The 27126-nt window shown below is 54.2% G+C and overlaps 1 protein-coding gene across 2 annotated transcripts in view; it reads left to right on the top strand.

Annotated features, from left to right (window-relative positions):
• The window catches only part of ASTN2 (astrotactin 2), a 370596-nt gene that overhangs the window by 67853 nt on the left and 275617 nt on the right, over positions 1–27126 (top strand). For both annotated transcript variants that reach the window (XM_086625404.1, XM_086625403.1), the window contains one exon: positions 24675–25059. In XM_086625404.1, coding sequence (XP_086481530.1) covers positions 24675–25059 — 385 coding nt within the window. The remainder of the gene's footprint in view (positions 1–24674; positions 25060–27126) is intronic.

Genomic DNA, 27126 nt, shown 5'->3' with positions numbered 1-27126 from the left:
TCTTATGTTGGGGACTCCAGAACTGGACGCAGTACTCCAAGTGAGGTCTCACGAGGGCAGAGTAGAGGGGGAGAATCACCTCCCTCGACCTGCTGGCCACGCTCCTCTTGATGCAGCCCAGGACGCGGTTGGCCTTCTGGGCCGCAAGAGCACATTGCCGGCTCATATTGAGCTTCTCGTCCACCAGTACTCCCAAGTCCTTCTCCTCAGGGCTGCTGTCGATCCATTCACCACCCAGTCTGTATTTATGCCTGGGATTGCCACGACCCAGATGTAGGACCTTGCATTTGGCCTGGTTAAACTTCATGAGGTTGGTACGGGCCCACCTCTCCAGCCTGTCGAGGTCCCTCTGGATGGCATCCCTCCCTTCCAGCGTGTCGACGGCACCACACAGCTTGGTGTCATCGGCGAACTTGCTGAGGGTGCACTCCATGCCACTGTCCACGTCACCGACAAAGATGTTGAAGAGGGCCGGGCCCAACACGGACCCCTGAGGGACGCCACTCGTGACCGGTCTCCACTTGGACATTGAGCCGTTGACCACTACTCTCTGAGTGCGGCCATTGAGCCAATTCCTTATCCACCGAGTGGTCCATCCATCAAACCCATGACTCTCTAGTTTAGAGAGAAGAATGTCGTGCGGGACAGTGTCAAAAGCTTTGCACAAGTCCAGGTAGATGACATCCGTTGGTCGACCCTTGTCCACCGATGTTGTCACCCCATCGTAAAAGGCCACCAAGTTGGTCAGGCACGATCTGCCTTTGGTGAAGCCATGTTGGCTGTCACCCACCACCTCCTTGCTCTCCATGTGCCTTAGCATGGTTCCCAGGAGAATCTGCTCCATGACCTTGCCAGGCACAGAGGTGAGGCTGACCGGTCTGTAGTTGCCCGGGTCCTCCTTGTTCCCCTTTTTAAAAATGGGGGTTATGTTCCCTCTCTTCCAGTCATCGGGGACCTCGCCAGACCGCCACGACTTCTCAAATACAATAGCCAGTGGCTTGGCAACTTCATCCGCCAGTTCCTTCAGGACCCGCGGATGGATCTCATCAGGTCCCATGGACTTGTGCACCTTCAAGTTCCTCAGATGTTCTCGAACCTGGTCTTCAAGTACAGTGGGCGGTGGTTCATCCTCACAGTCCCTGCTAGTTCTTTCCACAGCTTGGGTGGTAAGACAAGAGGCTTTACCAGTGAAGACTGAGGCAAAAAATTCATTGAGTACCTCAGCCTTCTCTATGTCCCGGGTAACCAGAGCACCAGTATCCTTCCGGAGGGGGCCTATGTTCTCCTTGGACTTCCTTTTGTCCCCTACATACCTATAGAAGCATTTCTTGTTGCTTTTTATATCCCTTGCCAAATTCAATTCCTTTAGGGCTTTAGCCTTCCTCACTTGATCCCTGGAAGGGCTGGTGCTGTCACTGCCTGTAGCTCTCGGAGCATGGGTGACGCATACAGCTGGTCACCGGTCCTGCTTCACACCAAACATCTTGAGAACCAGTTACCTGGAGGTGCTGGTTGGGCTGACAGACCTCAGCTCCTTCTTTGGGGGCTGCCTTGACCTTGTCTCGAGGCATCCTCAGCACTGTTTTGGGACCGCCCTTTCCTGCATCCCCCGGGATGCTCGTGGCTTGTGCCACAATGAGCACAGCAGCTCTAGCTGTAGTGTGAAGCTATTTTTGATCCTCCTCTTCCTTTCCATGTACTTGAACTGCCTCTGCCATGCTTGAACTGCCTTGTTGGGGGCCGAGGGGAGGAGGAGTTGTCAGCCGGGTTGTTCTAGCAGCTGCTGCGTGGTCCTGGGAGCTGGGAAATAACCTTGCCAGACCAGAGGAGTGAAGCGACCTGCTTCTTCTCCCTCTTCCACCCTGTGCTCTCTGGGAGGCAGGAGGTAGCATGGCTCTTGCCTGCCTTGTGTTCCTTCTGCCCTCCCTACAGTGGGGAGCTGGGGGTCTGCGTGAGCTTTTCGACAGCCTGCGACAGGCTGCAGGGATGGTGGGGAGAGGCTGGAGTGAGGCAGGGACATGGACATGGAGGTATTTTTCAACCAAGCTGCTCCTACCTTAGGATACTGACTGCTTTGGATTGTGTTACCACAGTCTCTGTATGCCCCACCCTGGACCTCGTACCCCTCCCCAGCTCACCCCCAGACCCCTCCAGGGAAGGCTCTGCCTGGCAATGGTGTAGGATGAGCTGTTTCCAGTGGCATGGAAGTGCCCTTCCCTAGCTGAGATGGGTTGGGGTGAGACATTGACCTTGGCAGCTGCAGACCCCTGAAGGGTATGTGTCCTTGCCTGTGTGCGCCTTGGCTTCACGGCTGGTGCCACATGGCAGGAGGTAGTTGTGGGTGGAGATGACCCACATCGGCTTTGGGCCACTTGTGCTCTACAGGGCACTGCCATATGGAGATCCTGGTCTTGGCAACCAAGCAGGTCTTTGTGGAGGGAGCACTATGTACACGTGGGCAGGTTGCTCTGCTCCTGAGGCTGGCTTGGTGTTTCCATCCGTTGCATGGGGCAGCTGAGCCTGTGGAGGTTTGTGGTGCCCAGCTCCCCAACACTATGCACAGCGATGGGAAGAGCGGCTCTAATGATGAAGTCATGCGCTGTGTGTCTCTTTGCCAACCACTGTTTTAAAGCGGTCACACTTCAGCTGACCATGTCATCTGGGTGTCTCTGCTGACAAACGGTCTCTTGCTGTGCTCCCTTTCCATGCCGGAGTGCTTTTCCACTGCCCGTTCTGCTGCAGTGGCTGGGTGGGGGTCACACCTCCCTCCCTGGGTGAGCACACCTGGGTTAACGTCAGTGCTGCCCTGCAGCTGGGCAGAGCTGTCAGTGGGATGGGGGGGGTCCATGTGTGTGTGCTGTGCTGGGGTTGTCCCCTGGCTCTCCCCATCAGTCTACTTCCTTTCTTCCCCTTTTGAAAAAAGCCATTAAACATTGGACCCATCCACCCGCCTTTCCCCGGGAGGCCGCTGCTTCCGGCCGCGATGCTCCTCTGGTGGCGGAGGGTTTCCCCTCCGTGCCCCGTGGGCACTGGTGAGCTCCTTCCCACTGCAGTCCCCTTGGCACAGCCATCACCTCCTGGGCACTGTGTGTGTGCCGGGGAGGAGAGAGCAGGCTCGTGCCCCTCTGCCAGCCACTGTGCTTTTTTGGGTCAGGGAATTTTGAGGAAAAAAATCTCTCTTTTTCCTCCCCTGTGCGCTGAAGCTGGTCAGCAGAGCTGTGCACCCCGCAGTGCTCATCTATCCCTGTTCGCTGGGGTGGGTGCGATGCCTCCCCGGGAGACCCCAATGGTGCTTTTGGGGGCTCAGTACAGCAGCGTGGGGTGTAGGAGGCAGTGGCAGCCCTGCTTCCCCTGTGCTGACCGGGGCATATGGGCAGGGCGATGGCCCCGGCTTACGTCCGCTCACCTCCTGCCACACAGCTCCATCCTCTCGACTCAACCTCGTCTCCCTTAGCAAAACAAGTGATGTGGGTTTTTTTCCTTTCCTTTTTAAATGACCACTTTTCAGTTTTTTTTCCCCTCATGCTCTTCCTCCTTGGCATGCAGGTCGGCGGGAGGAGGGAGCCTTCAGCCAAGCTCTCCATCACATGTCCCTTGTTTTTTGTGTGTTATTTTTTCCCCACCACTGCCCTTGCCAAGGGAAGGACATTGTACAGCTGCTGAGACTGGCAGGGGCCGGGATGCTGCCTGCCAATAACCTCGGTGTCTGAAAAGGCTTAGGAAATCCAAGCTCTAAATTAGCTCCCAAATCATCATCTTCCCTTTCTCTGGGTAAGGAGCCCTGCGGAGCAAGGCTGAGCTCCCTGTTCTGTCCCCAGCTCTGCAGCACTGCCGGGAGGGCTTTGCTGGTAGAGCACAGTGCGATGGTCCCATGGGGATACTGGGAAGATCCTCGGCATAGTGTGGCTCGAGGCAAGCTGGAGCACCTGGGGAGAGGTGGGGGACAAATTTCTGGTATCCCTGCTGGCCACAGCCTTTGCTGCACCATTGCCCTTCCCAGCTCCCTCCCCATATAACCACTTTGCAGTGCTCACTCCGCAAGCGCGCTGGAGCTGGAGAGAGCAGGAAGGAAGCACGAGTGGCTACTGAGAGCCTCCCCGGGGAGGCGGGTGGCCCAGCCTGTGCTTGCCCCAAGGATGCTGCTGAGAGCGGCCAAGGTCATGGCATCACTGGCAGCGCCCGCGGCCAGGACATCTGGGGCCCAGTGAAGCCGGAGGAGTGGAGCGGGAGGTGTAGGTGTGCTGGCTGCCGGGCTGGTGGAGGAGTGGACGGCCCGTGCTGGGTCCAGCTGTTCCCTCCCAGCACCTGGTTTCTGCCCTTGCTGGGTCAGTTGGTGAAGGCAGCAGCTGCTTCTGTTGCAGTGCAAGACGGAAGCGGGCAGCAGCTCTGCGTCCCCACGCTCTGCCGTAGCAGCACGGAGGGTGGCTGCACGGACCTTTTTTCCCTGGGCTCTTAGTGAGAAGTGGTTTTGCAGTGGCTGAGCCTGGGGAGCAGCTTTGCTCGACGGTGCCACTGTGTTTCGGCACGGCTGTGTTGTAAGGACTTTGTCTTTTGCTTCTGCTTTCCCCTCTCTGGAGGGAGAAGCGGAAAGGGCTCAGCTTTGCCATCTCTCCTGGAAATTCAGGCTTCAGCTCTGCAAACGCCTGCAAATGTTCAGCATCCCCACTGACAATCCAGCCTTCACCACTGCATACAAATTGTTGGTTAAATGTCTCCAATGACTCTCTGTAGGTAGCTTTAGTAGTTTTTGGTGCTCAGGTGCTGCGAACAGAGCGCAGGTATTGCCTCTGATGTGTTCTTCTAACCCCAAACCATCCCAGAAAGGGCTCCTGTGCTTTGGGCTCTCGGTGGCCCACCCGGCTTTGCCTGCGGCTGAGGAAGGGGGAGATCCTTCCCCAGAGGGCTCGGCATCGCCGAGGCACGTTGCTGTGGCTCAGTGAGGGAGGTGGCGAGGTCGGGCTGCTGCCGACACCCTCGGACCATCTCCGGATCCTCAGAGGTGGCACATGCATGGGAGAGAGTACGAGCTCTGCCGAGCAGCCTCGGGCGTTGAAGTCTGCCCGCTTCATCCTAGCACTGGGTACCTTGGGAAGCAGCAGAAGAAAATTCCACTGCTAAAGGCGTGTAACTTGGTTTTTGTATTTTTTTTTAAAAGGCTCTGTCAAGCTCCTGCTCTCTCTCCCCCTCCCCATGCTATGCAGCCATCTCTGAAGCAGAAGTGATATTTTCTGCCAATGCAATGATTAGCCTTTCCGCTAATGACCCAAGAACAGTGTCCAAAATAAATGAGCCCAACCCGCTCATCTTATTAGCCAAATGATTGCAAAGAAAGAGGAAATATCTGCAAAAAACGCTTAGGCAGCTGGAATTGGGAAGTATGGTGGAGTTGTTGCTTGAAATATGGAGAGGAGCAATATGTCGTCAAAAAGCTGGTCCTCTCCCAGAGTGGGTAGAGCCCCTACATTATAAGGGAGGGTTCTGCTCACCCCCTGCTCCCCCTTTTGAGAGGGCCCCCCTCTGTGGGGCCAGAGCTGTTTCTGTCATCAAGCTCTGCTGGTTCCCAGGGCTGAGAAGCTGGCAATCGGCAGATATTTCTCCTTCTGTTCTCCACGTCTGGTTTGTGGCTTCCCATGTCCTTCAGGTAACAGGCAGCAGCACTGGGATGTTGGTTAGGAGAGCAGCTGGTAACCGGTACCAAGTCATTCTTCAGGAGTTGTTCTTTGGTCCTTTGGGCACTTCCCATCACACTCAGCAAGGTTGTTTCACGTGGGGAGGGATGAAGAGCCAAAAATGAGGAGATGAAGAGGCAGAGAGGGGTTTCTGCAGAGAAGGGAGGTGAAAGGGGTCTCTTGCCATCCCCCCTTGTAGATCATCATGATGCTCAGTAAAACAAGAGCTCACTTTGGGAAGGGGTTTCAGGCTCTGTGTGAATGTAGGAGGGAGACAAGGCTGGGTGCAGGAGAAGGGGTACGTCACGAGGAGGGGTGAATACACCGAGAAGCTGGAGGGCTGGGAGCAACACTCCCCTGATTTTGGAACCAGCTTACCTTCTCTATGGGGCCACCTCGATTGGAAAGGTGGGTTGTCTCCTCCATGGCTGCTCATGCGTCTTGGTACGTCTCACCAGCTGAAAGGGCCGACCCCGGTGTGGGGCTCTGCAGGGTGACAGCAGTGTGACTGTCCCAGGGAAAGGCTCTGGGGCTGCGGCTCGAGGCTGAGATGAGCCCCGAACACGTAACCCCATAGCCTCGAAGCTGTCTTACAACAGAGGGTGCGCGCCAGCCTCACTTCTTGTTTGATGGCAGAGAAAAATGCCCTTGTTCCTCTTGTCCCCTTGGACCAGGGAGACCTGGCTCACTGTGCACGAGGCCCTAGAAATTGCTGAGGAGGATGAGGAGGAGATCGTCGTTTTCTTCCAGCACCTGGTGTGCATCCCATATGCCTCCCTGACCTTCTCCATAGCACAGTCAATGCGAGCTCCCATGCCAGCTTTGGCATTGCGGATCTGGGTGTCCCACCAGGACTCTTCAGGCAAATAAGGAGACCTGATGGATGACCAAAAGCACTTTATGCATGTTGTATGGCTCTGTATGTGTGAAATGTAAACTTCATATATGTATTTTTTTTTACTGAGCTGGGATCTGAAGGATGTAATGTACAGAAATAGGAACCGTGACTTCTTTATTTTTCAATTTAACTGCATTCATATATAGCTAGTTCTTTGTTCTCTTCCATTTTATACAGACTTAAATTTTGCCTTGGACTTCCTTCTTCCTTTCCTAATTGGTGGGAGAATTGCTAATTGTACGTGTTTTTTTCTGAGAAGTTTCAGGTGCAAACAATGATCTGTTCTGGAAAGCATGCTGACACGGCAAACATTGAGAACTCGAACATGAAGTGGATAAACAAATGACCCTTTGCTGTCTTTGCACCCATCTGTGTCTTTCACTACCCTGAACCTCCCTGGAAAGCGCCTTCAGTCCCTGTGGTTTGGAGGTTGGTGAGACGTGGGTGTGGGTGGAAGCTTCACCTGCACGCCCCAGGCTGCACGAGTGTAGCCGTGAGTGTTGTGGAGTGTTGGCTTGTGCTAGTTTTTCATTGTTGTTTTCTTCAACAAGTTTTTCTGGTTCATGCTGAAGTGGTTTTGCTTTGGAAGGTGGATTTTTTTTTGAGGGAGAGTTGCTTGTTCAGTACCCCAGACCTCCCAGGCGTGCCTACCCTGTCGATAACACTGGCATCAGTTGGGCTACTCCAGTGATGCTGGCTTTCTCAAGGATTTCACAGGATGAGGATTACTTTTCTATAGGATCTCTGGAGTGGAAGGGATTTGGAGAGGTCATTAAATTCATCTCTTTGCCCCCGGGCAGGATCAATAACCCTTTGTCACTGGTGGTGGATGTTTCTCCATCCTGTTCTGCAAGACTCCCCTGTACCCCCGGGCAGTTGTTCCAGCCTGCGCTATCAGACATGGATTGGGGCTTGGACTGCAGCTGATTCCAGGAGGAGCAGCCCTACAACCCCCACCAAAACACCCCTCCCTTCCAGCAGGCTGCCTGCAGCCCCACTTTGCAACAGCCTAATATTTGAAATAACTTTTGCGATGTTTGGACTGATTTAAATAAGCAGGTGGTTTGGAGTGAGCGATGGAAATCTTTTTCCTGTAGATGTTTTGTGCGGAGGATTTAGCTTCAAGTATCTTACTACCATCTGGAGCAGGGCCACAGGTTGGCATCCTCCTCCTGCCCCAGCATTGCCTGCAGCTCCTTGGCCAGAGGTTGTGGACACATGTGCGTGTGAAGGACGAAAATCTGCTTTTTAAGACGAGGGTTCTAAGCACTTGTGTTTTTCTTTCCAAGTTGTCCCATGAAAAACATGACATGCCTGTGCTCCAGGTAGCCACATCCATTCCTCTTGCTCCAGCAGCCAGTCCTTGCAGGGACCAGGACATTTGGACCTGCAGCAGGGCTGGTGGAGACCTCTGCCCTTGCTGAGGCCCTCGGTCCGGGCTGTCATTCCCTGGGGCTCTTTTTTGGTTTGTGCAAGACACGTTTGGCATCTGGTTTTAAAATAAACCCCCCTGACCAGGGGGGACACCTGGTCTTGGATAAGTAACCGAGCTGCTCTTCTGTGATCCCCAGCACAGATCTGTCCTTGGATTTATGGATTTATCCTTGTCCCAGTCTCACAAAACAGGGGTAGGTCTGTTCTTGGGTTGCTGAAAGGACACAGGGTTGCCGGGATTTAGGGATTTTCAGGCCAGCTAGAGCTGTAGCAGGAGCTGGGAGCTGAACACAGCATCTCCCCGGCCATGCAGCAACCTGTCCCACCCTGGGTGCCCTCCCTGTGCCTGGGCGAGCAGAGAGCCATGAGCTTTGGCAGTGCTTTGGGCAAGGGGTGACTCCAGGCAGCCTCCTAGGTGTGCTGTTAGCCTTTGTCCCATGGGATCTCAGTGCATAGGAAGGTCCTTGTGATGGATCACTTGGTATCATGTCTGGCAGCCCTAGCTAGGAGTAAGGACTCACTTGAGATTGCTGTAGAAGCTGCTGTCCCCCTGCCCTGAGCTGGTTCTGATGGGTGGTGGCAGGTCACCATATAGCAGGAGATCTGCTGTGTGCAGGGCAGAGCTGGTGCTCAGCGTCGTGCTGCTGCGGGGGTCAACTTGCCCTGCGGGAGCCCAGAGAGCATGGACAGCATGGTGGAGTGGACACCAGGGAGAAGAGTGGGAAGCTGAAGCCCTGTGCAGGTTCTTAACCCTCATGTGGGGCTGTCGGGCTTGCTGGTTTTGTCCTTGTGTGTTTGCGGCTTGTGAATGTTGTGGGGTCCTTTGTTCCCTACTGGTGCTACGTGTCCCCTCTCTGGTGTAAGGGTGGAAACTGCTTTGTGGCACAGAGTAACTGCTCGTAGCAGAAGTTAAGGATTGAGTTGTTGGCTGGGGAGGATCCTTTGAGCTTGGTTGTGCTGTTAAAGAGCATCACCGAGGTGTATGAGGAGGAGGAGGAGGAAAACAAGGGTGGAAATGAGAAGTCGTGGGAAACTATCTCCAGATTCCCTAAACCTTGAGATCCTGTTCTGGCAAGACCCATCCGTGGTGGGTGTGTGGTGCTGTGACTCGGGGCTCTGCGATAAACCTCCCTGGAGCATCTGCTCCTGCTGCTGACCCCACCAGCCCTCCTTTTTGGGGGTGCACCCATGCTTTAAATACCCAAAGGGGGTATTTACCCCCTACCTTAACAGACTGGCCTCGTTCCCTGGTGAACGTTTACGGGCCAGGCAGGGATGCAGTCACCGAGTGTGTAACTTTACTCACCAGATGCTCTTGGGACAGGCTTTTCCTCGCCTTGTGCTATCCAGGGCTATCGCATTAAATTGCCTGCTGCAATTGCTTGGCTGTCACATAGATTTTTATCTTGAGTGTCCTTTGGAAAGGGAGCCCTGAGCTGTTGCTGGGAATGTTAAAACAATTTTTGCACCTGGTGATGGGAAGGAACAGCTTTAGGGCTTGTGACAGGCTCTGCGTTGCTGTGTGCGGGCAGCCCTGCCTCCTCTTCTCTGGAGGGATGAGCATCTCTGAGGGATGGGAGGGGACTGGCATGTCTGCTTTGGCATGGCCAAGCTCTGCTGGTGGCTGGAGGTGACTCAGGACTCTAGGATGAGTTAGGGAGAGGGGCAGTGGTGGAAGCAGGACTTGGTAGGGCAGAGGGAAGGGTGTTCTGCTGTGTGAAACGGGGATACAGGAGAGGACATGGAGCCCTGGCTGGGCCCTGTGTTCTTAATTGTTTTCTTTCATGTAGTGACTCTGGCCCGTTTGGGCTCCTGAGGTCCTGTTTGTGTGCTGGAGCCCATCCCAGCACTCTGCTGAGGCTGCCAGGAGAGAACTTGTTTGAAAACTCCTTGATGGAGAATGTTTGCCTGTCTCGGAAAGAGGGTTTCCTCTGTTTCAGTGGGCAGTGTTTCAGATCCGGGGCTTGGGTGGGTGGATTAGCCCTGCAGAGGCATCTGCCATCCTGGAAGATCCCTGCTGGCATGGAAAGCCGGGCCACAAAACTCCAGGGAAGGCTGGGATGGGGCTGTGCAGTGGGAGTGAGGGGAGGAAGACCACGTCTCCATGGTGAATGGTGTCCTGGCGCAGGGTGCCGTTGTGTGGGGTGGTGGCCACCAAAGAGCTCAGTGGCTGCCTTGTCCTCCTGGGTACCGCTCTGCTGTGGCAGCACGTGGGGCATCGATATCACCAGGTCTGGCATTCAGGTGCTCTCCAAGCATGGACTGGAAGGTTGCCTTCATCTCGGTGTTTTGCATCCTGGCTGGGTGTCCTGGGCTCCCTGAGTCAGGGACTTGTACAAGGACCGCGCAGGCATAGAGCGGAAAGGTTGAACCAAGTTTCCAGCACTCTGTCTGTACAAAATACTCAGGACGCTTCTTTTTTTGGCTTCCTTTGTCCTGTTGGAAGTTACTTTTTTGTGAGGAAAGCCCAAAAGGAGGTCGGATGCTGAGGATGTCAGCCTGGGGACCAAGAGGTTCTTTTTGTTTGGAGCCAGGGGAGGGTTTGATGGAGGATCCCGTGCAGATTCTCTTTCCCCGCGGGCTCTGCTCTCCTCTCCTCGCCGCCCGCCTTTGCTGTGTTGCCCTGGTGAGCTTCTGTAGGAACATACGGCTGGATCTTCATCTCCCGTTCATGCATTCCCCTCAGGCAAAGCTGTTTTTTCTGCAGGAGGCCAGGCCTCCTCTGGAGCCGGGAGCGTTGTATGGACTTAATTGAGATGAGAAGTGCGCTCGGGGAGTCAGCCCGGCCGGCGGATCGGGCGCTGTGGCAGGGCGAGCTGTGCTGGAGCTGGTGATGGAGCAGGAGGTGGTTCTTCTGCCTCTGAGAAGTTAAAAACAAACTGTTGGGGAGTGCGTGTGCATCGGGAGGGGGCAACAACACCCACCGTCCGCATCAGGAGCGGCAAATAAGGAGCAGAGTGGCGCTTCGTGAGCCCAGAAGTGTGGGTAGAAGGGCTTTATTAGCTCTTTTTGAAATATTTCATCTCAATTCCTGTTTAGCTGTGGAATCTAACTTTATTTTAGCTTTAAATTTAGATTTTCAAAACAGGCCTGTCAAATTAGTAAAAGGAAATTTGATTAGAAAACGGCAGCAGGATTGAGATCTTTGTTTCTCTCCACGCGCAACTTGGCTGGGAGATCACTCTTAAACCAAAAATACCCTATTGGAAAGTCTTTTTTAGCTAATTAACACTTTCAAACGGGTGGGGAAGAGAGTGGAGCTGGAAAATTCCTGCCAGTGGCTCCTCAGCCAGCGGCTGCCCCTCGGCAGGGACCTGGAGGGTCGGGCTGCAGGGCCGGAGAGGGATGAAGGGGATTTTGGGGATTGAGAGGCAAGCAGCTTTCTTTGTACGGAGCCCCCTTTGAAGCCAACACCCGACTTGTACAGCTGTGGTTGGCCCTAACAAGCCCCCACTGGTGCCACTTGGCGGTGGGTGGGCAGAGAGCAGCGACCCCCGTGCCACGGGGCTCGTGCTGCAGTCGATACTGCCATGGAGAGCAGAGGGCTGGGGGGGTTCTGGGGGTCAAGCTGGCCCCAGAGTGGCCATCTCTGCCCAGTTCCCCGCTCTGGGGACGGTGCCGCCTGCCATCGGCGGCTGAATTCGCGCCACGATTACTCACAGATGCTGCAATTACATTGGTGACACCGTGTCAGAACCCTCACGGTGGCATCGGCGCGCGCACGGGGGCGGGAGGGGGTTATTAGCCTGTTATTATCCATTTACCCAGATATCCTGGCTAATCAGCTTTCAGATGGAGAGAATTAATTGGTTTCATTTGGAGCACCAGGCACATGTAATTGAAATGAATTCTCTCCCGTTTCCAAATGTGCACTTTCTCCGCCGCTGTTGGATGGGGATGGGGGCAGGGGGGCTGCAGTGTTCCCACCATGGACCCTGATGGCGCGGCGCAGCGCAGCTGTGGTGAACCAGCTGTGGTAGCAGAGCCTGTCTGTCCTCCCTCCATCTGGGAGGCAGCTCTGGTTCCTCTGTCCTCACGTCCTGCTCGGACGTGCTCTAAACCCTCTACTGAGAGCAAGGCTGGGGAACGCGTGTCCCAAATTGTCTCAGTCCCTCTAGAGCGGTGTGTGCCGGGCAGTTTGACACGTCATCGTGATGGCATACGGGTGATATCACTGTGATGCTGGCTGCTTTCTGTGCGCAAGAGGTGCAGCTGGGGCATGGAGTCAGGAGATAGGGGTCTCCAGGACTGAGTGGGCATGTCTTGCCTGGGTGTAGGATGCTCAGGGCCATTGTGAGCTGTGTGCCTGGAATAAAACCATTCTGTACCCCTACTCCTGCTTACTCTGCTCCCGGTGTCACCCAGGCTTTCCTGCAGCACCAGGCAGGCTGCTGAGCTGGCACAGAGATGTCCATGGTGGGTGGGCTCTGATTCAGGGGGCTGTGCAGTGTCCTGCAGCCCAAGCAGAGCTGGAAGGGGTGGCAGCCGGTGACCTGTCCTGCAGGGGATGGCATTGATCCTGCCTGCGAGGATGCAGGGAGAGAAAACCCAGCACCCTGATGGGCGCACTGAGGAGCCCACCAGCTCCCTCAGACCTTCCTGCTCCTCTCAGCCTTCGCTGATGCCCGCTGGGCTCTGTCTGCTCTGCTGCCAGCTTCTCTTAATTAAAGGTCTGTCTCCTTTTTGCAAGGACATGGCTGTAATTAGAGCTGGGTGTGAGGACTGCTTCTTGCTCCGTGGGAGCAAAAGCAAAAGCTCATGGCTCTGCAAAGGTCTCTTTGGATAGCAGGGATGCAGGTCCGAGCCCTGCCTCGGGGCGGGCTGCGCTGGGGTGGGCCCCAGGGAGTCCATCCAGGTTCCCTCTTCCCAAGCCCTGCTCTACCAAGGGCGCGGGTTAGCTTGGTGGTGGGATCAGAAATAGTCACAGGCTTGAAATTCAAGCTGTTGAGGAGGGCTGGGCTGGTCTGCCCCAAATCGCTGGTCCTCCCTCAAAATCATAGTATCATAGAATGGTTTGAGTTGGAAGGGACCTCAAAGACCATCTAGTTCCAACCCCCCTGCCATGGGCAGGGACACCTTCCCCTACACCAGGTTGCTCAAAGCCCCATCCAACTGGCCTTGAACACTGCCAGGGATGGGACAACCACAGCTTCTCTGGGCAACCTGTCACAGGGCCTCACCACTCTCATTGTAAAAAATTTCTTTCTTATATCTGATCTAAATCTCCCCTCTTTCAGCTTAAATCCATTGTCTATCACTGCACTCCCTTGTAAAAAGTCACAGTAAGTGAAAAGTAAAAATGTGCAGGTACCTGTTCTTTTGGAAGTGCCAACATCTTGGGTACCTGTGAGCCTCCCTCCTGTAGCATCCTGCGGGGAAGAGATGTAGAAGCCCTGGTTTCTCCCTCCTTTACTCTCCTCCCATCATCTTTGATGTCCTGTATCCATACAGAAAAAAGAGGAACCTGAATTGCAGATGACTTGAGCTGCAAGTGCTTCGGGATGAGGACTGTCCCCTGGGTGTGCTGAGCTCTCCGGAGCTGAGGTTGCTCTGGCTGCACCCCAGGGGTGCAAAGGGCCCCTTGACAGAAGCAAACTTGACTTTTCCCCATCCCAGCCCGGCAGCGGGATACCCTGTGTTCCCTGATTGCATCAGGGAGATGCTGGCCTCGTGCCCTTCAGAGCCACCTGAAAACAAGCAAGAGAACGAAAGCTGGTGCATTCCCATCCTCTTGTATTGTCGGCTTTCGATCTCTGCAGCGGGAGGACTGGGCGGAGGAGTAGCAGGGCTGCAGCGAGATGGCTCAGCTTGGTCTGACGTGCCACGGAACGTGGACCCATGGGTGTGTAAGCCTTGAGCATGGGAGCTGTACGGCAGCAAAACTACTGTTCCCATGGATTTGCTTTTCCACTGCGCCAAGCCCCAGGGACGTTTGGAGGCATCGCACTGAGGGCTGGGTCTCGGGAGCTCTGTGTTCTTGGGCAAGAAGACAAAAAAGCCCTGAAACGCTTGATAAATTTTATGTACGTGCAAAGTCCTGGTGAAGTTAATGGGAGTTAAGTGTGTGGTTAAGTGCTGTGCTTAACTGGAGTCATAATAACCCGATGGGAATAGCTGTGGTGTTTCGGGGGAGGAGGAGGAGGTTTGTGGACTTGCTGAGCTTTTTGATCTTTCCTTTACATCAAAGCCTGGGATTTTTCTGCTCTGCGATGCTCAGGAGGGTCGGTGCGTTTTTCAGATGGCCTATGTGCAAATTGATAAACTCTTTTTTCTTTCCCTGGGGTGCAGTGCCCCGGGTACCGGTAGAGGCTCTGTGGCATGGCAGGGCTGCATGTGGCTCCGGTGGTGTGAGTTACGATGCCAGAATTGCAAAGATGCCAGACACTATGTAGACACGTGCGTGGAGCTTTTATCCCTGTTATTGTGTTTGTGTACCCTCCCTCCCGCCCTGGAAAGTAGGTGTTTGTGTTGCTGCTTTTCAGGAAGATGTTCATTATGCTGAAATAGTTGCACTTTAAATACGGTAAGTTTTTTTTTTTTACGCAATAAACTGAATCGTTCCCAAAGCAGCTGCCAGATACGGGCTCAGTAATAAACCTTTAAAATAATCCCAGCAACAAGAAGAGCTCTTTCCCTCCGTCCTTGTGTGTGCAATAGCACCTTCCCATCAACTCCTTGTTCCATAAATTGTTTACAGATGCCCATAAATAAACCCTGAACCCCTTCTCCAGTCTCTCCAGCCTGCGCAGAGCAGCTGCATGCACCCACGCCGGGGAGACCCGCTCCATCAACGGGGCTTGCAGGTGTTGGGCTACTCCAGAAAGTCCCTGTTCCTTAACACTGCGGTGAATTTTCCTCTGTGTTTCACCACCTTTTTTGGATGCCTGTCCAAGATCTGGCAGCCCCCAGAAGCTGGGCGCTTAATTGAGCGCAGAGGATGTTGTACCATGTCGCTCAGCAGCACTTGGAAGCCGGGGGCACGATGTGAATTGTGTTCGTGTTCCCTCATCCGGAGATGCGCGTCTCTTATTAGATTCATTTTATTTTTTTTTAATATATGCAGAATATACAGTGGGAACAGCATTAATTCACACTAATGGTTGTGAGATCCACTGAGAATTAACTGCATTTTTTGTAAATTAGTAAGGAAGTGGATAAACACAATTATTAAAAAAACCAAGAAAGGTAGTTTTGCAACAGCGGTACGTGTTACTCATTTGTCTGACGAGCGTTCTTTACTCTTAATTATATTTCATCATTTGCTAGCAGATGCTCTGCTGGTAGATACTGTAATAATCCCAGTAATTTCAGACCTTGCTGGAGCACTTGTTAAAGCTTTGTTTGGTGGGGTGTACTGCAGTGGCTGTGATTTCGGGAGGTCCCCAGCTGAGGGTGGGTATGCCACGGAGCCACCTGCCCCTGCTCTGGGAGATGCTCTTGTGCCCTCGCTGTCCGAACAAAGCAGGTCAGCATGGAGCGGGAGCGAAGGCAGGACCTGCGCTGTGTTTTGGGCGGGGGGGCACTGGGCGGTGGAGGTGCTGAGGTTTGGGGGTGGTCCCTGAGGGGGTCTGAAATCAGCCTGGGGTTGAGGAAAAAGCTCCTAAAAGATGTGCAGCTTCTCTGAGTTCTGTCTCTTTTTTTAATTAGTGCAGTTAACTGCATCCTTCCTTCCTTGTGCCACCTTAAGCACCTTTTGCTGTGGCTAATGCCGTCCTGTGCCGTCCCTTGGGGCCGGCTGAGCAGCAGGTTGGCTTCTCCATCAGATACTAAAATGAATATTCTGCTTTTTTATTTTCTGGAGGAGAAGGCACCAGCTCGGGCAGGAGCTGTGGAGGTGTTTGTGTCATCTGATGGGCAGTTGCTGAAGCAGGAATGTGATACGAGTGGCTCCAGAAACACAGAGCGTGATGTGACTTGGCACAGCCAAGCACACCGTGCCGGATGCTCTGCTGTTGGATGGGGCACGAGCAGAGCTTCGTCCGCAGCTCAGGGCAAGAAAGGGTGGACAAACCCCGTGAGATGTGCCCCTGGGCAGCACTGTCTGGCCCTGGAACGGGAGGAGTGAAGTGCAGGGTGGTTTTGGGCTCCTGTGGGACCAGCTGTCCATCCCAGGGGTGTGCGGGCACAAGGTGCAGTTCTGCAGGTCTGTTGGAGGTGTCTGATGAAGAGCATCCCCCAGGTGACCATCTCTGCTTGAAGACAGGAAGCTCCAGAGGGAGGAGAGGTGGGACAGGGACATGCTCCCCACTAGCATCTGGCAAAACAGCCATGGCCAAACTGCTCTTGCTGGTGATTTCAGAGAAACCATGCCTGGACTGAGCCTTGGAGGGCTTCATTGCTCTTCTCTTCCATGTGGGAAGGTATTAGGATCATGGTCTCTTCGGTCCTCCTTCATATTGAGTGGATTCCCATGTGCCCTTTGCTGGGATGCAACCCTTGGGATGCTCCTTGCCGGAGCCAGGTCCCCATGGGTGGTTGGGGTTTGGACTCCGGTCTGGAGAGGAGGGTGCACAGTGGGACACTGCACAGATGGGAGCTCTGCACTTGCTGGTGTTTTGAGGGACTCACCCTTAGCCCCATGCTTACTGGTGAGGTGCTTCGTGTGCTGGCACCACCCTGGGCACTCTGAGCCTCTGAGACCTCATGCCCTGGGAGAGGCTTATTGCGGGTGCCATGACTTTTTTTAGAAGTTGCTTATTCTTAACAAGAGTGGATTTTTCCTCCTGTTTGGAATACTGCTAAAATGCAATTCCAGCACCGGGTGTAAATGAGCGGAGCGGGAGGAACACGTGGAGGCACCTCTGGCAGGCGCGGTGGGGAGGAGGGATGGGGCTCCATCACCGAAACTCCTTGGTGAAAAAGAAGCAGAGGTTTTGGTTTTGTGTCAGCTTTGCTCTCGGCCTTTTCACATTAGGGAAACATGACATGAGACCTTATGCATTTTAAAATCTTCCCTCTCTGAGGGCAAGCTCCGGGTTAGCGGGGCAGCCGATTTAGGTGAACCGTTCAGCGTGCATTAAAATCGCAATTTATGCAATCTACGCTCTGGCTTTAGAAAGAGTTAGCAGTCAGGTGCTTAATAAAATCACCTCCAGCCCTCCCCTTTCCGTTCACTGCAAATAAATGCCGCCTGCCTTTTTTTTTTTAACATCATAAAAATGGATTAGGAGTCATTTTGAATTGTTATCCTAGCAAGATGTGCAGCTCGGGATACGCAGGCATGTTCGATGTGATTGAGGTTTGTGTATTTTGGTGCTTGCACACAGCCGGCGCCTGGGAGACCATTCAAATAAACATTTACTGGAACATCACCCTGCATGTCGGAACGGCGCAGAAAGGCTGATTGGCAGGTTCACTCCTCCTTTTTGTTTCCCTTCTTGGATGAAACAGCAAAACAAAATTCAGCGTGGCTCAAAGAAAAGATAAAATTATATGGAAATGTGACTTTTTGTCTGACTTGTTATTTTTTTTTAACATGGAAGAGTCAGAGATTTTAAAGTTATGGTTCCCACAGCAACTGTAACTCTCATCTCTTGTGCGTGTGTTGTACTTTGCAGGACCGTATATGTTATTAATTTATGCCAGATGCATGTATGTACGGCATGGCAAGCAGAGCAGCCGTCTTTGAGGATCTGCCTGGGCCTGACGGAGCAATTCTGTGGGAATCCTTCCTTTTAAACCCCTGGGCTTGATGCTGCACTCCCTTGCACCAGTATAAGCCCTTTTTGAGAGGGTGGTTGGTAGGCGCTGTTGGCCCTGGGCAGGGTGGGGTGACATGGTTGCAATAACGGGAGACAGTGTCCCATCGTCGCTGGAGATCGGTGATGTTGTAAGAGCCATGGAAAGAGGGGAAAAGAGAGACCTAATACAATTCTCTTTGGGCCCCAATTCAAGCATCCCTGCTCAGCAAAGCGCTGAGGCGTGTGCTTTAGTCTCATGGACTGTAATGGGAATTAAACACGTATTTAAAGTTAAGCATGTGGTTAAGCACCTTGGCGAGGCGATGCTCGAATGGGGATTTGAAGCGTGCAGGGAGGAAATGCTGTATTTCTTAGTAGATTTGCCCTGTATCGTGGCTGTCTTTTATGGAGAGGTGAGGTCAGGTTAAGCTCAGGACTGGATCCATCTCCTCCTCTCTAGTCTTTGTGCTGGCTTGCTTTCTGTCCCTGGTCGCCGCCTCATGCTGTGCCTCAGTTTCCCTGCCTGATGCTCACCTGCCTATGGGCCCATTTGGGCCCCCCCCTGGTGGCTGCTGTCAGAGGATGGCTGTGATTCATGAACAGGGGTGGGGGCAATGTGTCCTCCAGCCAGAAGCTGCCAGCTGTTAGGAAGGGCAGCTGGAAGAGAAGGGAGTTGGCAGGACCCCCATAGCCCCGAGGCGTGCCAGCACTGCTCCGTGTTTTGGGCAGGTGTTCTCCAGTGACCAAGGTGTCCCAGCTCTCCTGGGAGCATCGTGCTTCTTGCAGCTGTGTTTCTTCTGGAGTGGTCCTCACTGCACATCAACCTCACAACTTCTCGTGCCATCCACTGTGGGTGCAGGAGAGTCAGCATCCTTCCATCCTTGGCATATGTTGTGTCTTCCCTTCTGCTGGTAGAGGCTTGGTCAGGTCTGTGCCCACAGGAGCATCTCCCGAGGCAGGTTCCAGCTCTTTCCCGAGCTCCAGGTGCTGCTGCTCCATTTCTATCCGTGAGCCCTGGTTTCCTCTTGTGGATGCGGCTGCTTCTTGCGAAGCATCCTGTCCTCTCCCTCCCATGTGCGTTGGCTGCGCTCTGACAACCCCCTGCCCTCCTGTACCGTCTGCGATAGTGGATGGGGTGAGCTGGGGCCTCTTTCTCTTGCCTTTCTCTCTATCACAAAGCTGAAGGGATGTCAGTATTTCTGAGACCTTTTCTGCCTTTTCAGACTGGGTTGACGTGGGCTGGTGTGGATGGATACAAGAGGGGGAGGACGGAGAGGCAGACGGGGGTGTGGAAACCTCGATCCTGCAGGAAACAGCCCAAACTCCCCCATTACTGGGACAACAGCCGGAGGCTGATGTTAGCCCCCCACTCTAGGGAAGAACACACTATATAACATCTTTTCCCCATCCCTGCTCTTCCTTTAAAGCCGACGGGACCGTGTGCCGTCTGCAGGTCTGTCCTGCGCCACGGGAGGGTGAGGAAGCAGCACGGTGCAGAGCAGGTCATGATAAACGGCAGAGCGGGGAGAGGGAAGACTCCGAGAGATGTCTGCAGAGATCAGCCTTATTTTTCATCGTTAATGATCTGAAAGAAGGTGCAAACAGCATGTTAATTAAGATTTGCAGAAGAAATATTTAAATTGAGAGGTGCAGCAAAGAGAGAAAGAGCAATAAGGCAAAGGAGTCCTAGGGAGAGGCTGGTGTGGTGTGGAGGTCCCATCTGGAATGGGAAGATGCAGATGCTGTGCAACTTAACATGTTAAATATCTTATTTTTCTTCCAAAGTTGTCCTGAGCGCAGCTCAGTTGGGGCGTGGGAGTCCTGGTGCAGCGGTTGTCCTGGCAAAGGGACCTGCTGATAGAGCTGGGAGGGAGAGGATGAACAGACCCGGGGCTGCCCCAGCTGGCCTGGGCACTGATGAGTGTCTTCTCCAAGTTCAGCTGCAGCAGAGGGTTTGGTGGAGCAGGTTGATTGCCAATTAACAGTCACCGTTATAAAGGCTAACGTGGATAATCCCAGCTCTGGTCGTGGTTCACCTGGGGATGTGGCCTCAGAGGATCTGTGCCCAGGAGCAAGCCTCTGCCTGGTGAAGTGGCATTTATAGGGTCTCTGTGCTGCCGTTGGCCATCGCTTTTAGTTAAATTAATTAGAAATCCGTTAGCTCAAATTACAGCATGGCTAAAACCTAATGCAAATGTTTGCTCCACCTGCTTATTGAGCACTGCTTTATTACAGCCCTGGGCAGAGATGAGCCAGGAGGGGTTTGTGTGCTGAGCTGCGGAGGTCCGAGGCTTGGTCCTTGCTGGTGGCATCTCCTCCTTTGGTCTGCATTAGGTGGACGTGCGTTACCTGCTAGCTTGTGTCTGGTGGTGCTTTCTGTGTCTGGGTTGACCTGGGAGGGAATGAAGTGTTTAAAAGAGAGAGAAGATGCTGTAGAGCTGAATGCTGGGACTCGTTAAGAAACGTGGGGAGGACAAAGTTGGGTGAGTGGAAGATGAAGAGGGACTGTGGGATCATCTGCTCTGTGCTCCAGTGTTGCACAGGGTGCAGGAACTTCCTGGAGCCTTTATTTCTCATTTGAAATAAAGCATAACTTTTCTAAAAGCACCCAGGCTTGATTTTAAAGAAATAAATAAAAAAATTGACAGTGATGGATAATCCACTACAACCCTTGGTAAATTGTTCTAGTGTTTAATTACCTTCACGGCCAAAAAAGGGAAGAAAGGAAAAAGTGCCCAGTGCGAAGAGCTCTGAGGATTGTGTGATTATTGCCGGTACCCACTTGCTTATCGTGGTTCTCCTGCTGGGATGGCACAGGGTGATGTCATGCTCTGGCATTGGGGTCCCACTCACTCCAGCTCTCTGAAGCTGCAGGGTGCTATGGGGGGGGTCTTTGTGCAGGGTTTGTACTAGGCAGAGCCCGGCTGTCCTCGAGGACTGTCCTTGGAGCGACGGCCCCGGGCTGCCAGAGTCCTGCTTCACCCAGCAGCGGGGAACAATAACTGGTTTTGGATGTCGTGTGGGAGCAATAGTGGCTTCAAAGTTAGGAAAGAAATAAGGATATTTTCTCCCAGGGCAAAACTTTGTCTCGGTGTTCTGAGGAAGCAGCAGAAGGGGTTCCGGTCAGCGCTGGGCTGAACGCTGCACTGATTTGCACTGATTTTGCTTTGACCCATGGAACGGATGCTTTGGTGTAACAGGTCTACGCAGCCCAAATGATGATGCTCCTCCAGCCTAGGCCCTTCTGCTGTGACTTCAGCCCTTTTTGGTGTGGTGGCTGGCAGAGGGTTAGGGCTTTGCTTTTGTAACGGCCGGGCTGCGTCGCTGTGGCTGCGCTGGGTTTGACTGCAAAGCTGGAGGGTTCCTGCGGGGAACCACCCCATGTCCACCCCACGTTGGGGAGCAGAGCTAACCAGGCAGAGTCGGGAGAGGCCGGAGACTGTTGTGAGGAGGTTTGTCCAGACCCCAGAGGAGCAGCCGGACTCTTCCTCACCTTTCACCGCTTCAGTAGGGCAGAGTGGTGGCTCGTGTTCAAAGCAGCGCATCCATCTTCTTGCTGCTCAGAAATGGTTCAGCATCTCGGATGGATGCCCAAAGAGTGATTGCTCTGCGGGTTGGCAGCTTGGCATAATTTATATAATTTATATGAGCACCCAGTCTCTTGGGCTTCGAGGTGGCTTCTTCCATCGATTTCTTTCCTTTGGTGCTTCCAGTAAGTCCCACTCTTGCTGCTTTCCAGCTTCAGCAGAGGTTTGCTCCAGTGCCACATGCCCTGCAGTTCTGCACACGCATGGGTTGTCCCCACCAGCCCTCTTCTCTCCCATCCTTTTCCTGTCCCTCTTCCTCTCCTGTGGGTCTCAGCAATCCGCCAGTGCCCCCCAGCTCCCGCTCGGCCGGCGTGGGGCATGCGAGAGCGTGGCGGGAAGGACATTATGTGGGAGAATACGCATGTTCACAGCTCAGAGGATTAAAGGCCCGTGTTCTTATCACTGCAGAACAGAGTATTATAAATCCAGCCTTAGAATACCAAATCCCCACGCGGCTTGGCCATTGTTTGGGAATATTAAAAAGCTCGGAGACAGAAATAATCAGTTTCCGAATGACACGTTGTCAAATAAAACATTTCTCACATTATCCCTTCCTTCCCCTTTCTCTCTCCCGCTCCCTCAGTTGGATAATTTAACATGAAAAATAGATTAAAATGAGGCTGGCTTGAATGCCTCCGAAGTTTGACTCTTTTTTTCTTTTTCCCTTTTCCCTGGGAAGCTCTCCCAGCGTGCATGGTGCGGTTAAACAAGCAGCTGCCGGCGCGGGGTCAGGGACTGAAGGAGCGTGTTGAAGCCAAGCTGCCCGCGGTGAGCCCAGGAGTGCTCATCCGGGGGGCTGGCACGGGCGCCCCTGGCCTTTCCCGAGCAGAGAGGGGCCCTTGTCTCAGAGGCTGGTGGAGCAGAGACCTCCAGCTTGTCCCCAAAGGATGGGGGACCTGCAGATGGGCTGGGCTGGGAGCCCTTGGAAGTCATTCCCGAAGCGGGGGCAGAACGGCACGCTGGTGCCCTCTGTGCCTTTATGCCTTTTTTTAATTTCTCCCGAGCAGAGAGATCTTTAATTTAATAAGTTGACAGGTTTATCAGCTTCAAGCCATTCCCTGGGGGCAGTTGCGAGGTGATCCCAGCCAGGCTGGTACACGGCCCTGGCAGATACCCATACCCCTTCCTGGGGTCCAGCCAGCAAACCTGCTCCTCGTGCAGGGCTTTCCTGGTCACCCTGGAGTTTTCCAAGGCTCTGGGTTGTCTCCAGTTTTGCTTTACCAGGGTGGGCAGGTGCCCCTGTGCCTGTGGGTACAGTTTGCAGAGAGCACCCAGGCATGAGCGACATCCAGCCGGGCAACTCGAGGATTTGGTTGGTGAGGCCGTGGAGAAGGTTTTTCCCAGTAGTCATGTCCACGTTGTTCTGAAACCCTTCTGTAAGGCGAGAGCCCTCCCTTTGCCAGAAGGACACCAGCATACAAACCAGATGATTTTGCGGTATGGTTTGTTGTGTTGAAGTTCATGGCCCTGCAGTGTCCTTGTCACTGGGCCTCCCTTTTGGAAGGTCTGATGTGCTGTGGTTTCTCTCCAGCAAACCAGACTTCCAAGAGAATGGCCCCAGTGTGGTGCCAGGGCATGCAGGTGGCTCACACTGGGAGCTCCTGTGATGCTCCGAGGTCTCTGTGCATCAGGTGCTGCACAAACTTGAGGAAACACATTTCTGCTCTTCCAGGTTGAGGTGTCCATGCTGATTCTTTCTTCTGAATGAGGAAGGCCAGGTAGGATCCTCATCCCACTGGTCCTTCAGGTCCTCCAGTGCTGTGGGGCATGAACCCAGTCAGCTCAGCGAGCCCTGCCCTTCTCTCACATGGAGATCCCAAGCATCTCCTGGACCCTAAACCGCCTTTCCTGATGGCACTAGTCACCTAAATTAGGGAAGTCAAGCTGAGCAGTGTCCTCCAGAATCGCTGAGCCCTTCTCCCATTGCTGCCAGTTTGGGGGGAGAGGTGGGGGTACCTGATGGGAGATGCCAGGCTCCTCTCTGCAGCAGGTCATGGTGCTGGGGTGCACCAGGGAAGCGTCTCCCCTCTGTTCTTGCTCCCGAGGCCTCTCGCCCAGCTAACACATCCCATGAGCTGCGATTTTCCCCGCCGCCTTTTTACAGCCGATCCTGTTTACGAGTCGGAGCCGTGCTCCGGGCACAGCGCGGTGCGTTGTGTCGAATGTGGATGAAACATTCGCGTGTGTTCATGTTGTTTTTGCACGTTCTGTGGAGCTCAGGGCTGTGGCATCCGCTGTCCCAAAGCAACGCCTGCCCTCCCCCGCCTGCTCCACGTCGTGCTGCTAAGCCCCAGTTGCTCTCACCACTCCTGATTTCCATGCCCTGCTTTACTTGGCTGCCATGGGATGAAATTGCTCCGGTGCTGTGGAGATGAAGAGGCTGGAAGTTGGTACCTGCAGAGCTCTCGCCTGCATGGGGCTGAGCAACTGGGGTGGAATTAAGCTCCAGAGCAGCCAGTGGTAGGGCTGGCTCCCTCGGGAAGAGAGGCCACTTCCCTGGACCTATCGATATTTAGGAAGCTTATTTTCTTTTCAGTAAAGATTTTTTTTTTAATTATTTTGGGTGGTAACATAGTTGGGAGCTGCACTGAAGAAAGTTTGGAGGTGAGGGAAAGAGGATGGCTTGGCAGAGGAGGTCTCGATCTGGAATATGATGTGTGGTGCCCCCAGGTCTGCAGCTGAAGTCTAGTTGGAGCCATAAGCAAATGACAACCAGCAATGACGGAGCCGGAGTGGCTGTGCCTCAGGAGCAGTGGTTGCACGGTGTCGTTTGCCGCACTGTTGTTTGTGTGAAATGTCCTCTGTCTCTGCTGGGGCTTTCCTGCTCCCGTGTCAGTGGCTGCATTGTTTTAATGATTTTTTTTTTTCTCCTAAGTGGTGGGACGTGGTCCCTCCTTTCCCATCTCCCTGTGCAGGGCAGGAAGGGGAGAGAGACTTGCCCAGCTCAGCCCCCATGCGCCTGGTGGGGCTGGGGGACCCACGGGGTCTGTGGTAAGAACAAAGTCCTTGGGAGAGTGGGCAAAATAACACGGGCAGAGCTGAGCTGGGGGTGTCACTGTGCTGTCTCCAGCCAAAAGCCACCTCCAGTGCCCTGCTGCTCTTGCCCGGGACATCCCGCCCCAGGGATGGCTGCTCTGTGCACCCACCGTGTGCAGTGCATGGAGCATTGATGTCAGGGTGCTCTGGGGGTGGAAGAGGGAGAGGGTCCATGGGTGCTGGCCACAGCATCCCCTGAACCATCCCTGCGCCTCCTTCATCCCTGGAGCCATCTGTGTGCCCCGTGCAACCCCGGAGCTTTCCGTGTGTCCCATGCATCCCCTGACCCATCCCTGTGCCTTGTGCATCTCCTGACCCATCCGCATGCCCCATGCATCTCCTGACACGTGCCCTTTGCTCTTCTCCGCAGGGTGGGCTGATCGCGCTGCTCCTGCTTCTCTTGGTCTTCACGGTGGCTCTGTACGCGCAGCGCCGCTGGCACAAGCGTCGCCGCATCCCGCAGAAGAGTGCCAGCACAGAGGCCACCCACGAGATCCACTACATCCCCTCGGTGCTGCTGGGCCCCCAGGCCCGCGAGAGCTTCCGCAACTCCCGCCTCCAGGCCCACAACTCGGTCATCGGGGTGCCCATCCGTGAGACACCCATCCTGGACGACTATGAGGATGAGGAGGAGGAGGAGACGCCGCGGCGGGCAGAGCCCAGCACCAGGGAGGATGAGTTTGGCAGCCAGGTGACACGGACGCTGGAGAGCCTGGGTCGGGGCGGGGAGGAGAAGCCTGACTACGAGAAGAAAGGTTCGTGGCTTTTCTCTCTCCTCTTTCCCCCTCTCTGTGCTTCACTGAGGTGTCTGTCTTGGACAGAGCCACCCAGGGAGGATGGCTCATCCTTACATAGACCCTGTGCCTAGTGCTTGACTCTCTAGGCTTTGGCCCTCAGGGGTCATCTACAAGGTGGGTTGCAGACCTTGTCCTGGAGCTGCTCTTCTTGAGAGAGGAATCACCTTTAGATGGTATTGGGGAAACTGAGGCACAGTAGCTGTGAGTGCTCGACTGTCATTGCCAGCCTCGAGGACCAGCTCTCCTGGTCTTGCAGCACTCCCTGACTGTGCTTTGCTGGTGGTTTAGGTGCTGTAGGAGAGTGTGAACTGAGTGTTGGGAGCTCCCGTGAATGTGGATTCATAGGATTTGACCCGTCTCCTTTGCCAACATTCTCTTACAAAACCAGTCTCCTGTTTCAGTGCGAGCGTGCCTAGTGTGATGAGGTGGGAGGCTGACGGCCGTGCTTTCAGGCTCGGTGGTGTATCTGGTCCTAGCAAGGACAGAGACTGCAGTGGAACCCCTGGCAGGTTAGGGGCTGCCAGGCTGGTGGAGCAGAGCTGGCTTTGTCCCAGGGCAGGGGGTCGCTTTTTTTTCCATGGCTTTGTGCAGCGCCTTGCATGGGACAGAGCAGAGGAGTCGTTTCTGCTGGAACTCGTCTCGTCAACAGGATGGGGGTGCTGGGATTTATCCTGACTTCTTGCTGTGAGTGAGTGCTAGCACTGGGCATCAGTCAGGCTGGTCCTTACTCTCCAGGTGGCAGAAATGTTCACTGCCTGCCTGTCGAGTAGGGCATCAGCTGTAGTGAGTGCCTGTGTCGGCGTGCTGAGCCCTCGTGCTCCTCGGAGAGCTGCTCCATAAAGCCGTATTTTCCACTAGTGGCAAAACATCCCCTGTGCTTTATTCTCTGAGCAATCAGACAAATGATCCTGCAGTCACCCGCCAGCAAAATCATCAGGGCTGTGGATTTAGGGCCAGCGCGTGGGAGCCCTGCACGGAGTCGGAAGCCACAGATGAGAAGATTGTCTTTGCGGGAAGAGGCTCAGAGCTGAATCCGTGTGGGTCCGATGGAGAGATGCAGACCTTGAATGTGAACTGTTACCTGCCCAGGGTGTTTGGCATGGCGGGTAGGGTGCTATATAGCACCTGTAGGTCAGATCAGAAAGAAGCCTATGCAATTCTGTAAGTGTGGGTTCTGGCTGCTGCCTGTCCCTGTGGTGCTGCCTGCTTGTAAGGTATAATATCAGATGACAGTGCTGTTATGAGGTGTAAATCCCCCGTGAGTAGCCCTGGGGAGCTGAGCAGCCAGTGCTGGGCTGGGATGCCCATTCCTGAGCAGACAAGGTGCTGCGGGTGCTTTGTGCCTTCCCCAAAGGTGGTGGGCTGGGATTTGGAGGAGCTCTGGTCCCTTTGGAGTTTGCTCTGCCCAGCTCAGAAAGAAAGTAGTGATGGGGTCCCTCTGTGTAAAGCACTCCGGCATTGGCACAGTGAGTAGCCAAAGGCTGGATGCAATAGGACAAGCAGGCAGGTCCTCTGCGTTCACGGTGTACATGATGGTACCTGTTGGTGTCTCTACCAGGTACGAGGGAGCAGAGGGGAGCCCATATGGAAAGGGCTTGGCAGCACTTCTGCAGGCTGAGCAGCTGGGGAGGCAGCTTACCTGCTATCAGCCTGTATGGCTTCCTCTGGGAGAGGAGGAGAGACCAAGCCATGGGTGACAGACGCTGGTTGTGTCTCTGCCCTACTGGAAGGCACTCAGGAGCTCTAGGCGGAGGCCAGTGGGAGAGCCTATATAAAGCAGTCTAGACTGACTGCCCTTTGTTTAGTTGTTCTCTTAACTGCAAATAGAACTTGTGCTGCTGAACCTTGTTCTGCTCTCTGCGTTTGGAGAACTGTCACCGAGAGGGCCAGGCAGGGTCTGGGCGCTGCCCGCGCACAGGGACAGAGGGACTGCCGGCTGCATGGGTACAGCTGCGTGACTCGGGGGGATGTTGCTCCTGCACGAAGAGCAGTGCTTTCCCCAGAGTGTTTCGGCTAATGCACGCC

This window comes from Tauraco erythrolophus, chromosome 22, assembly GCF_009769465.1.
Source record: "Tauraco erythrolophus isolate bTauEry1 chromosome 22, bTauEry1.pri, whole genome shotgun sequence".
In the NCBI taxonomy this organism is placed as follows: Eukaryota; Metazoa; Chordata; class Aves; order Musophagiformes; family Musophagidae; genus Tauraco; species Tauraco erythrolophus.
This window is presented reverse-complemented; position numbering and strand designations above follow the sequence as displayed.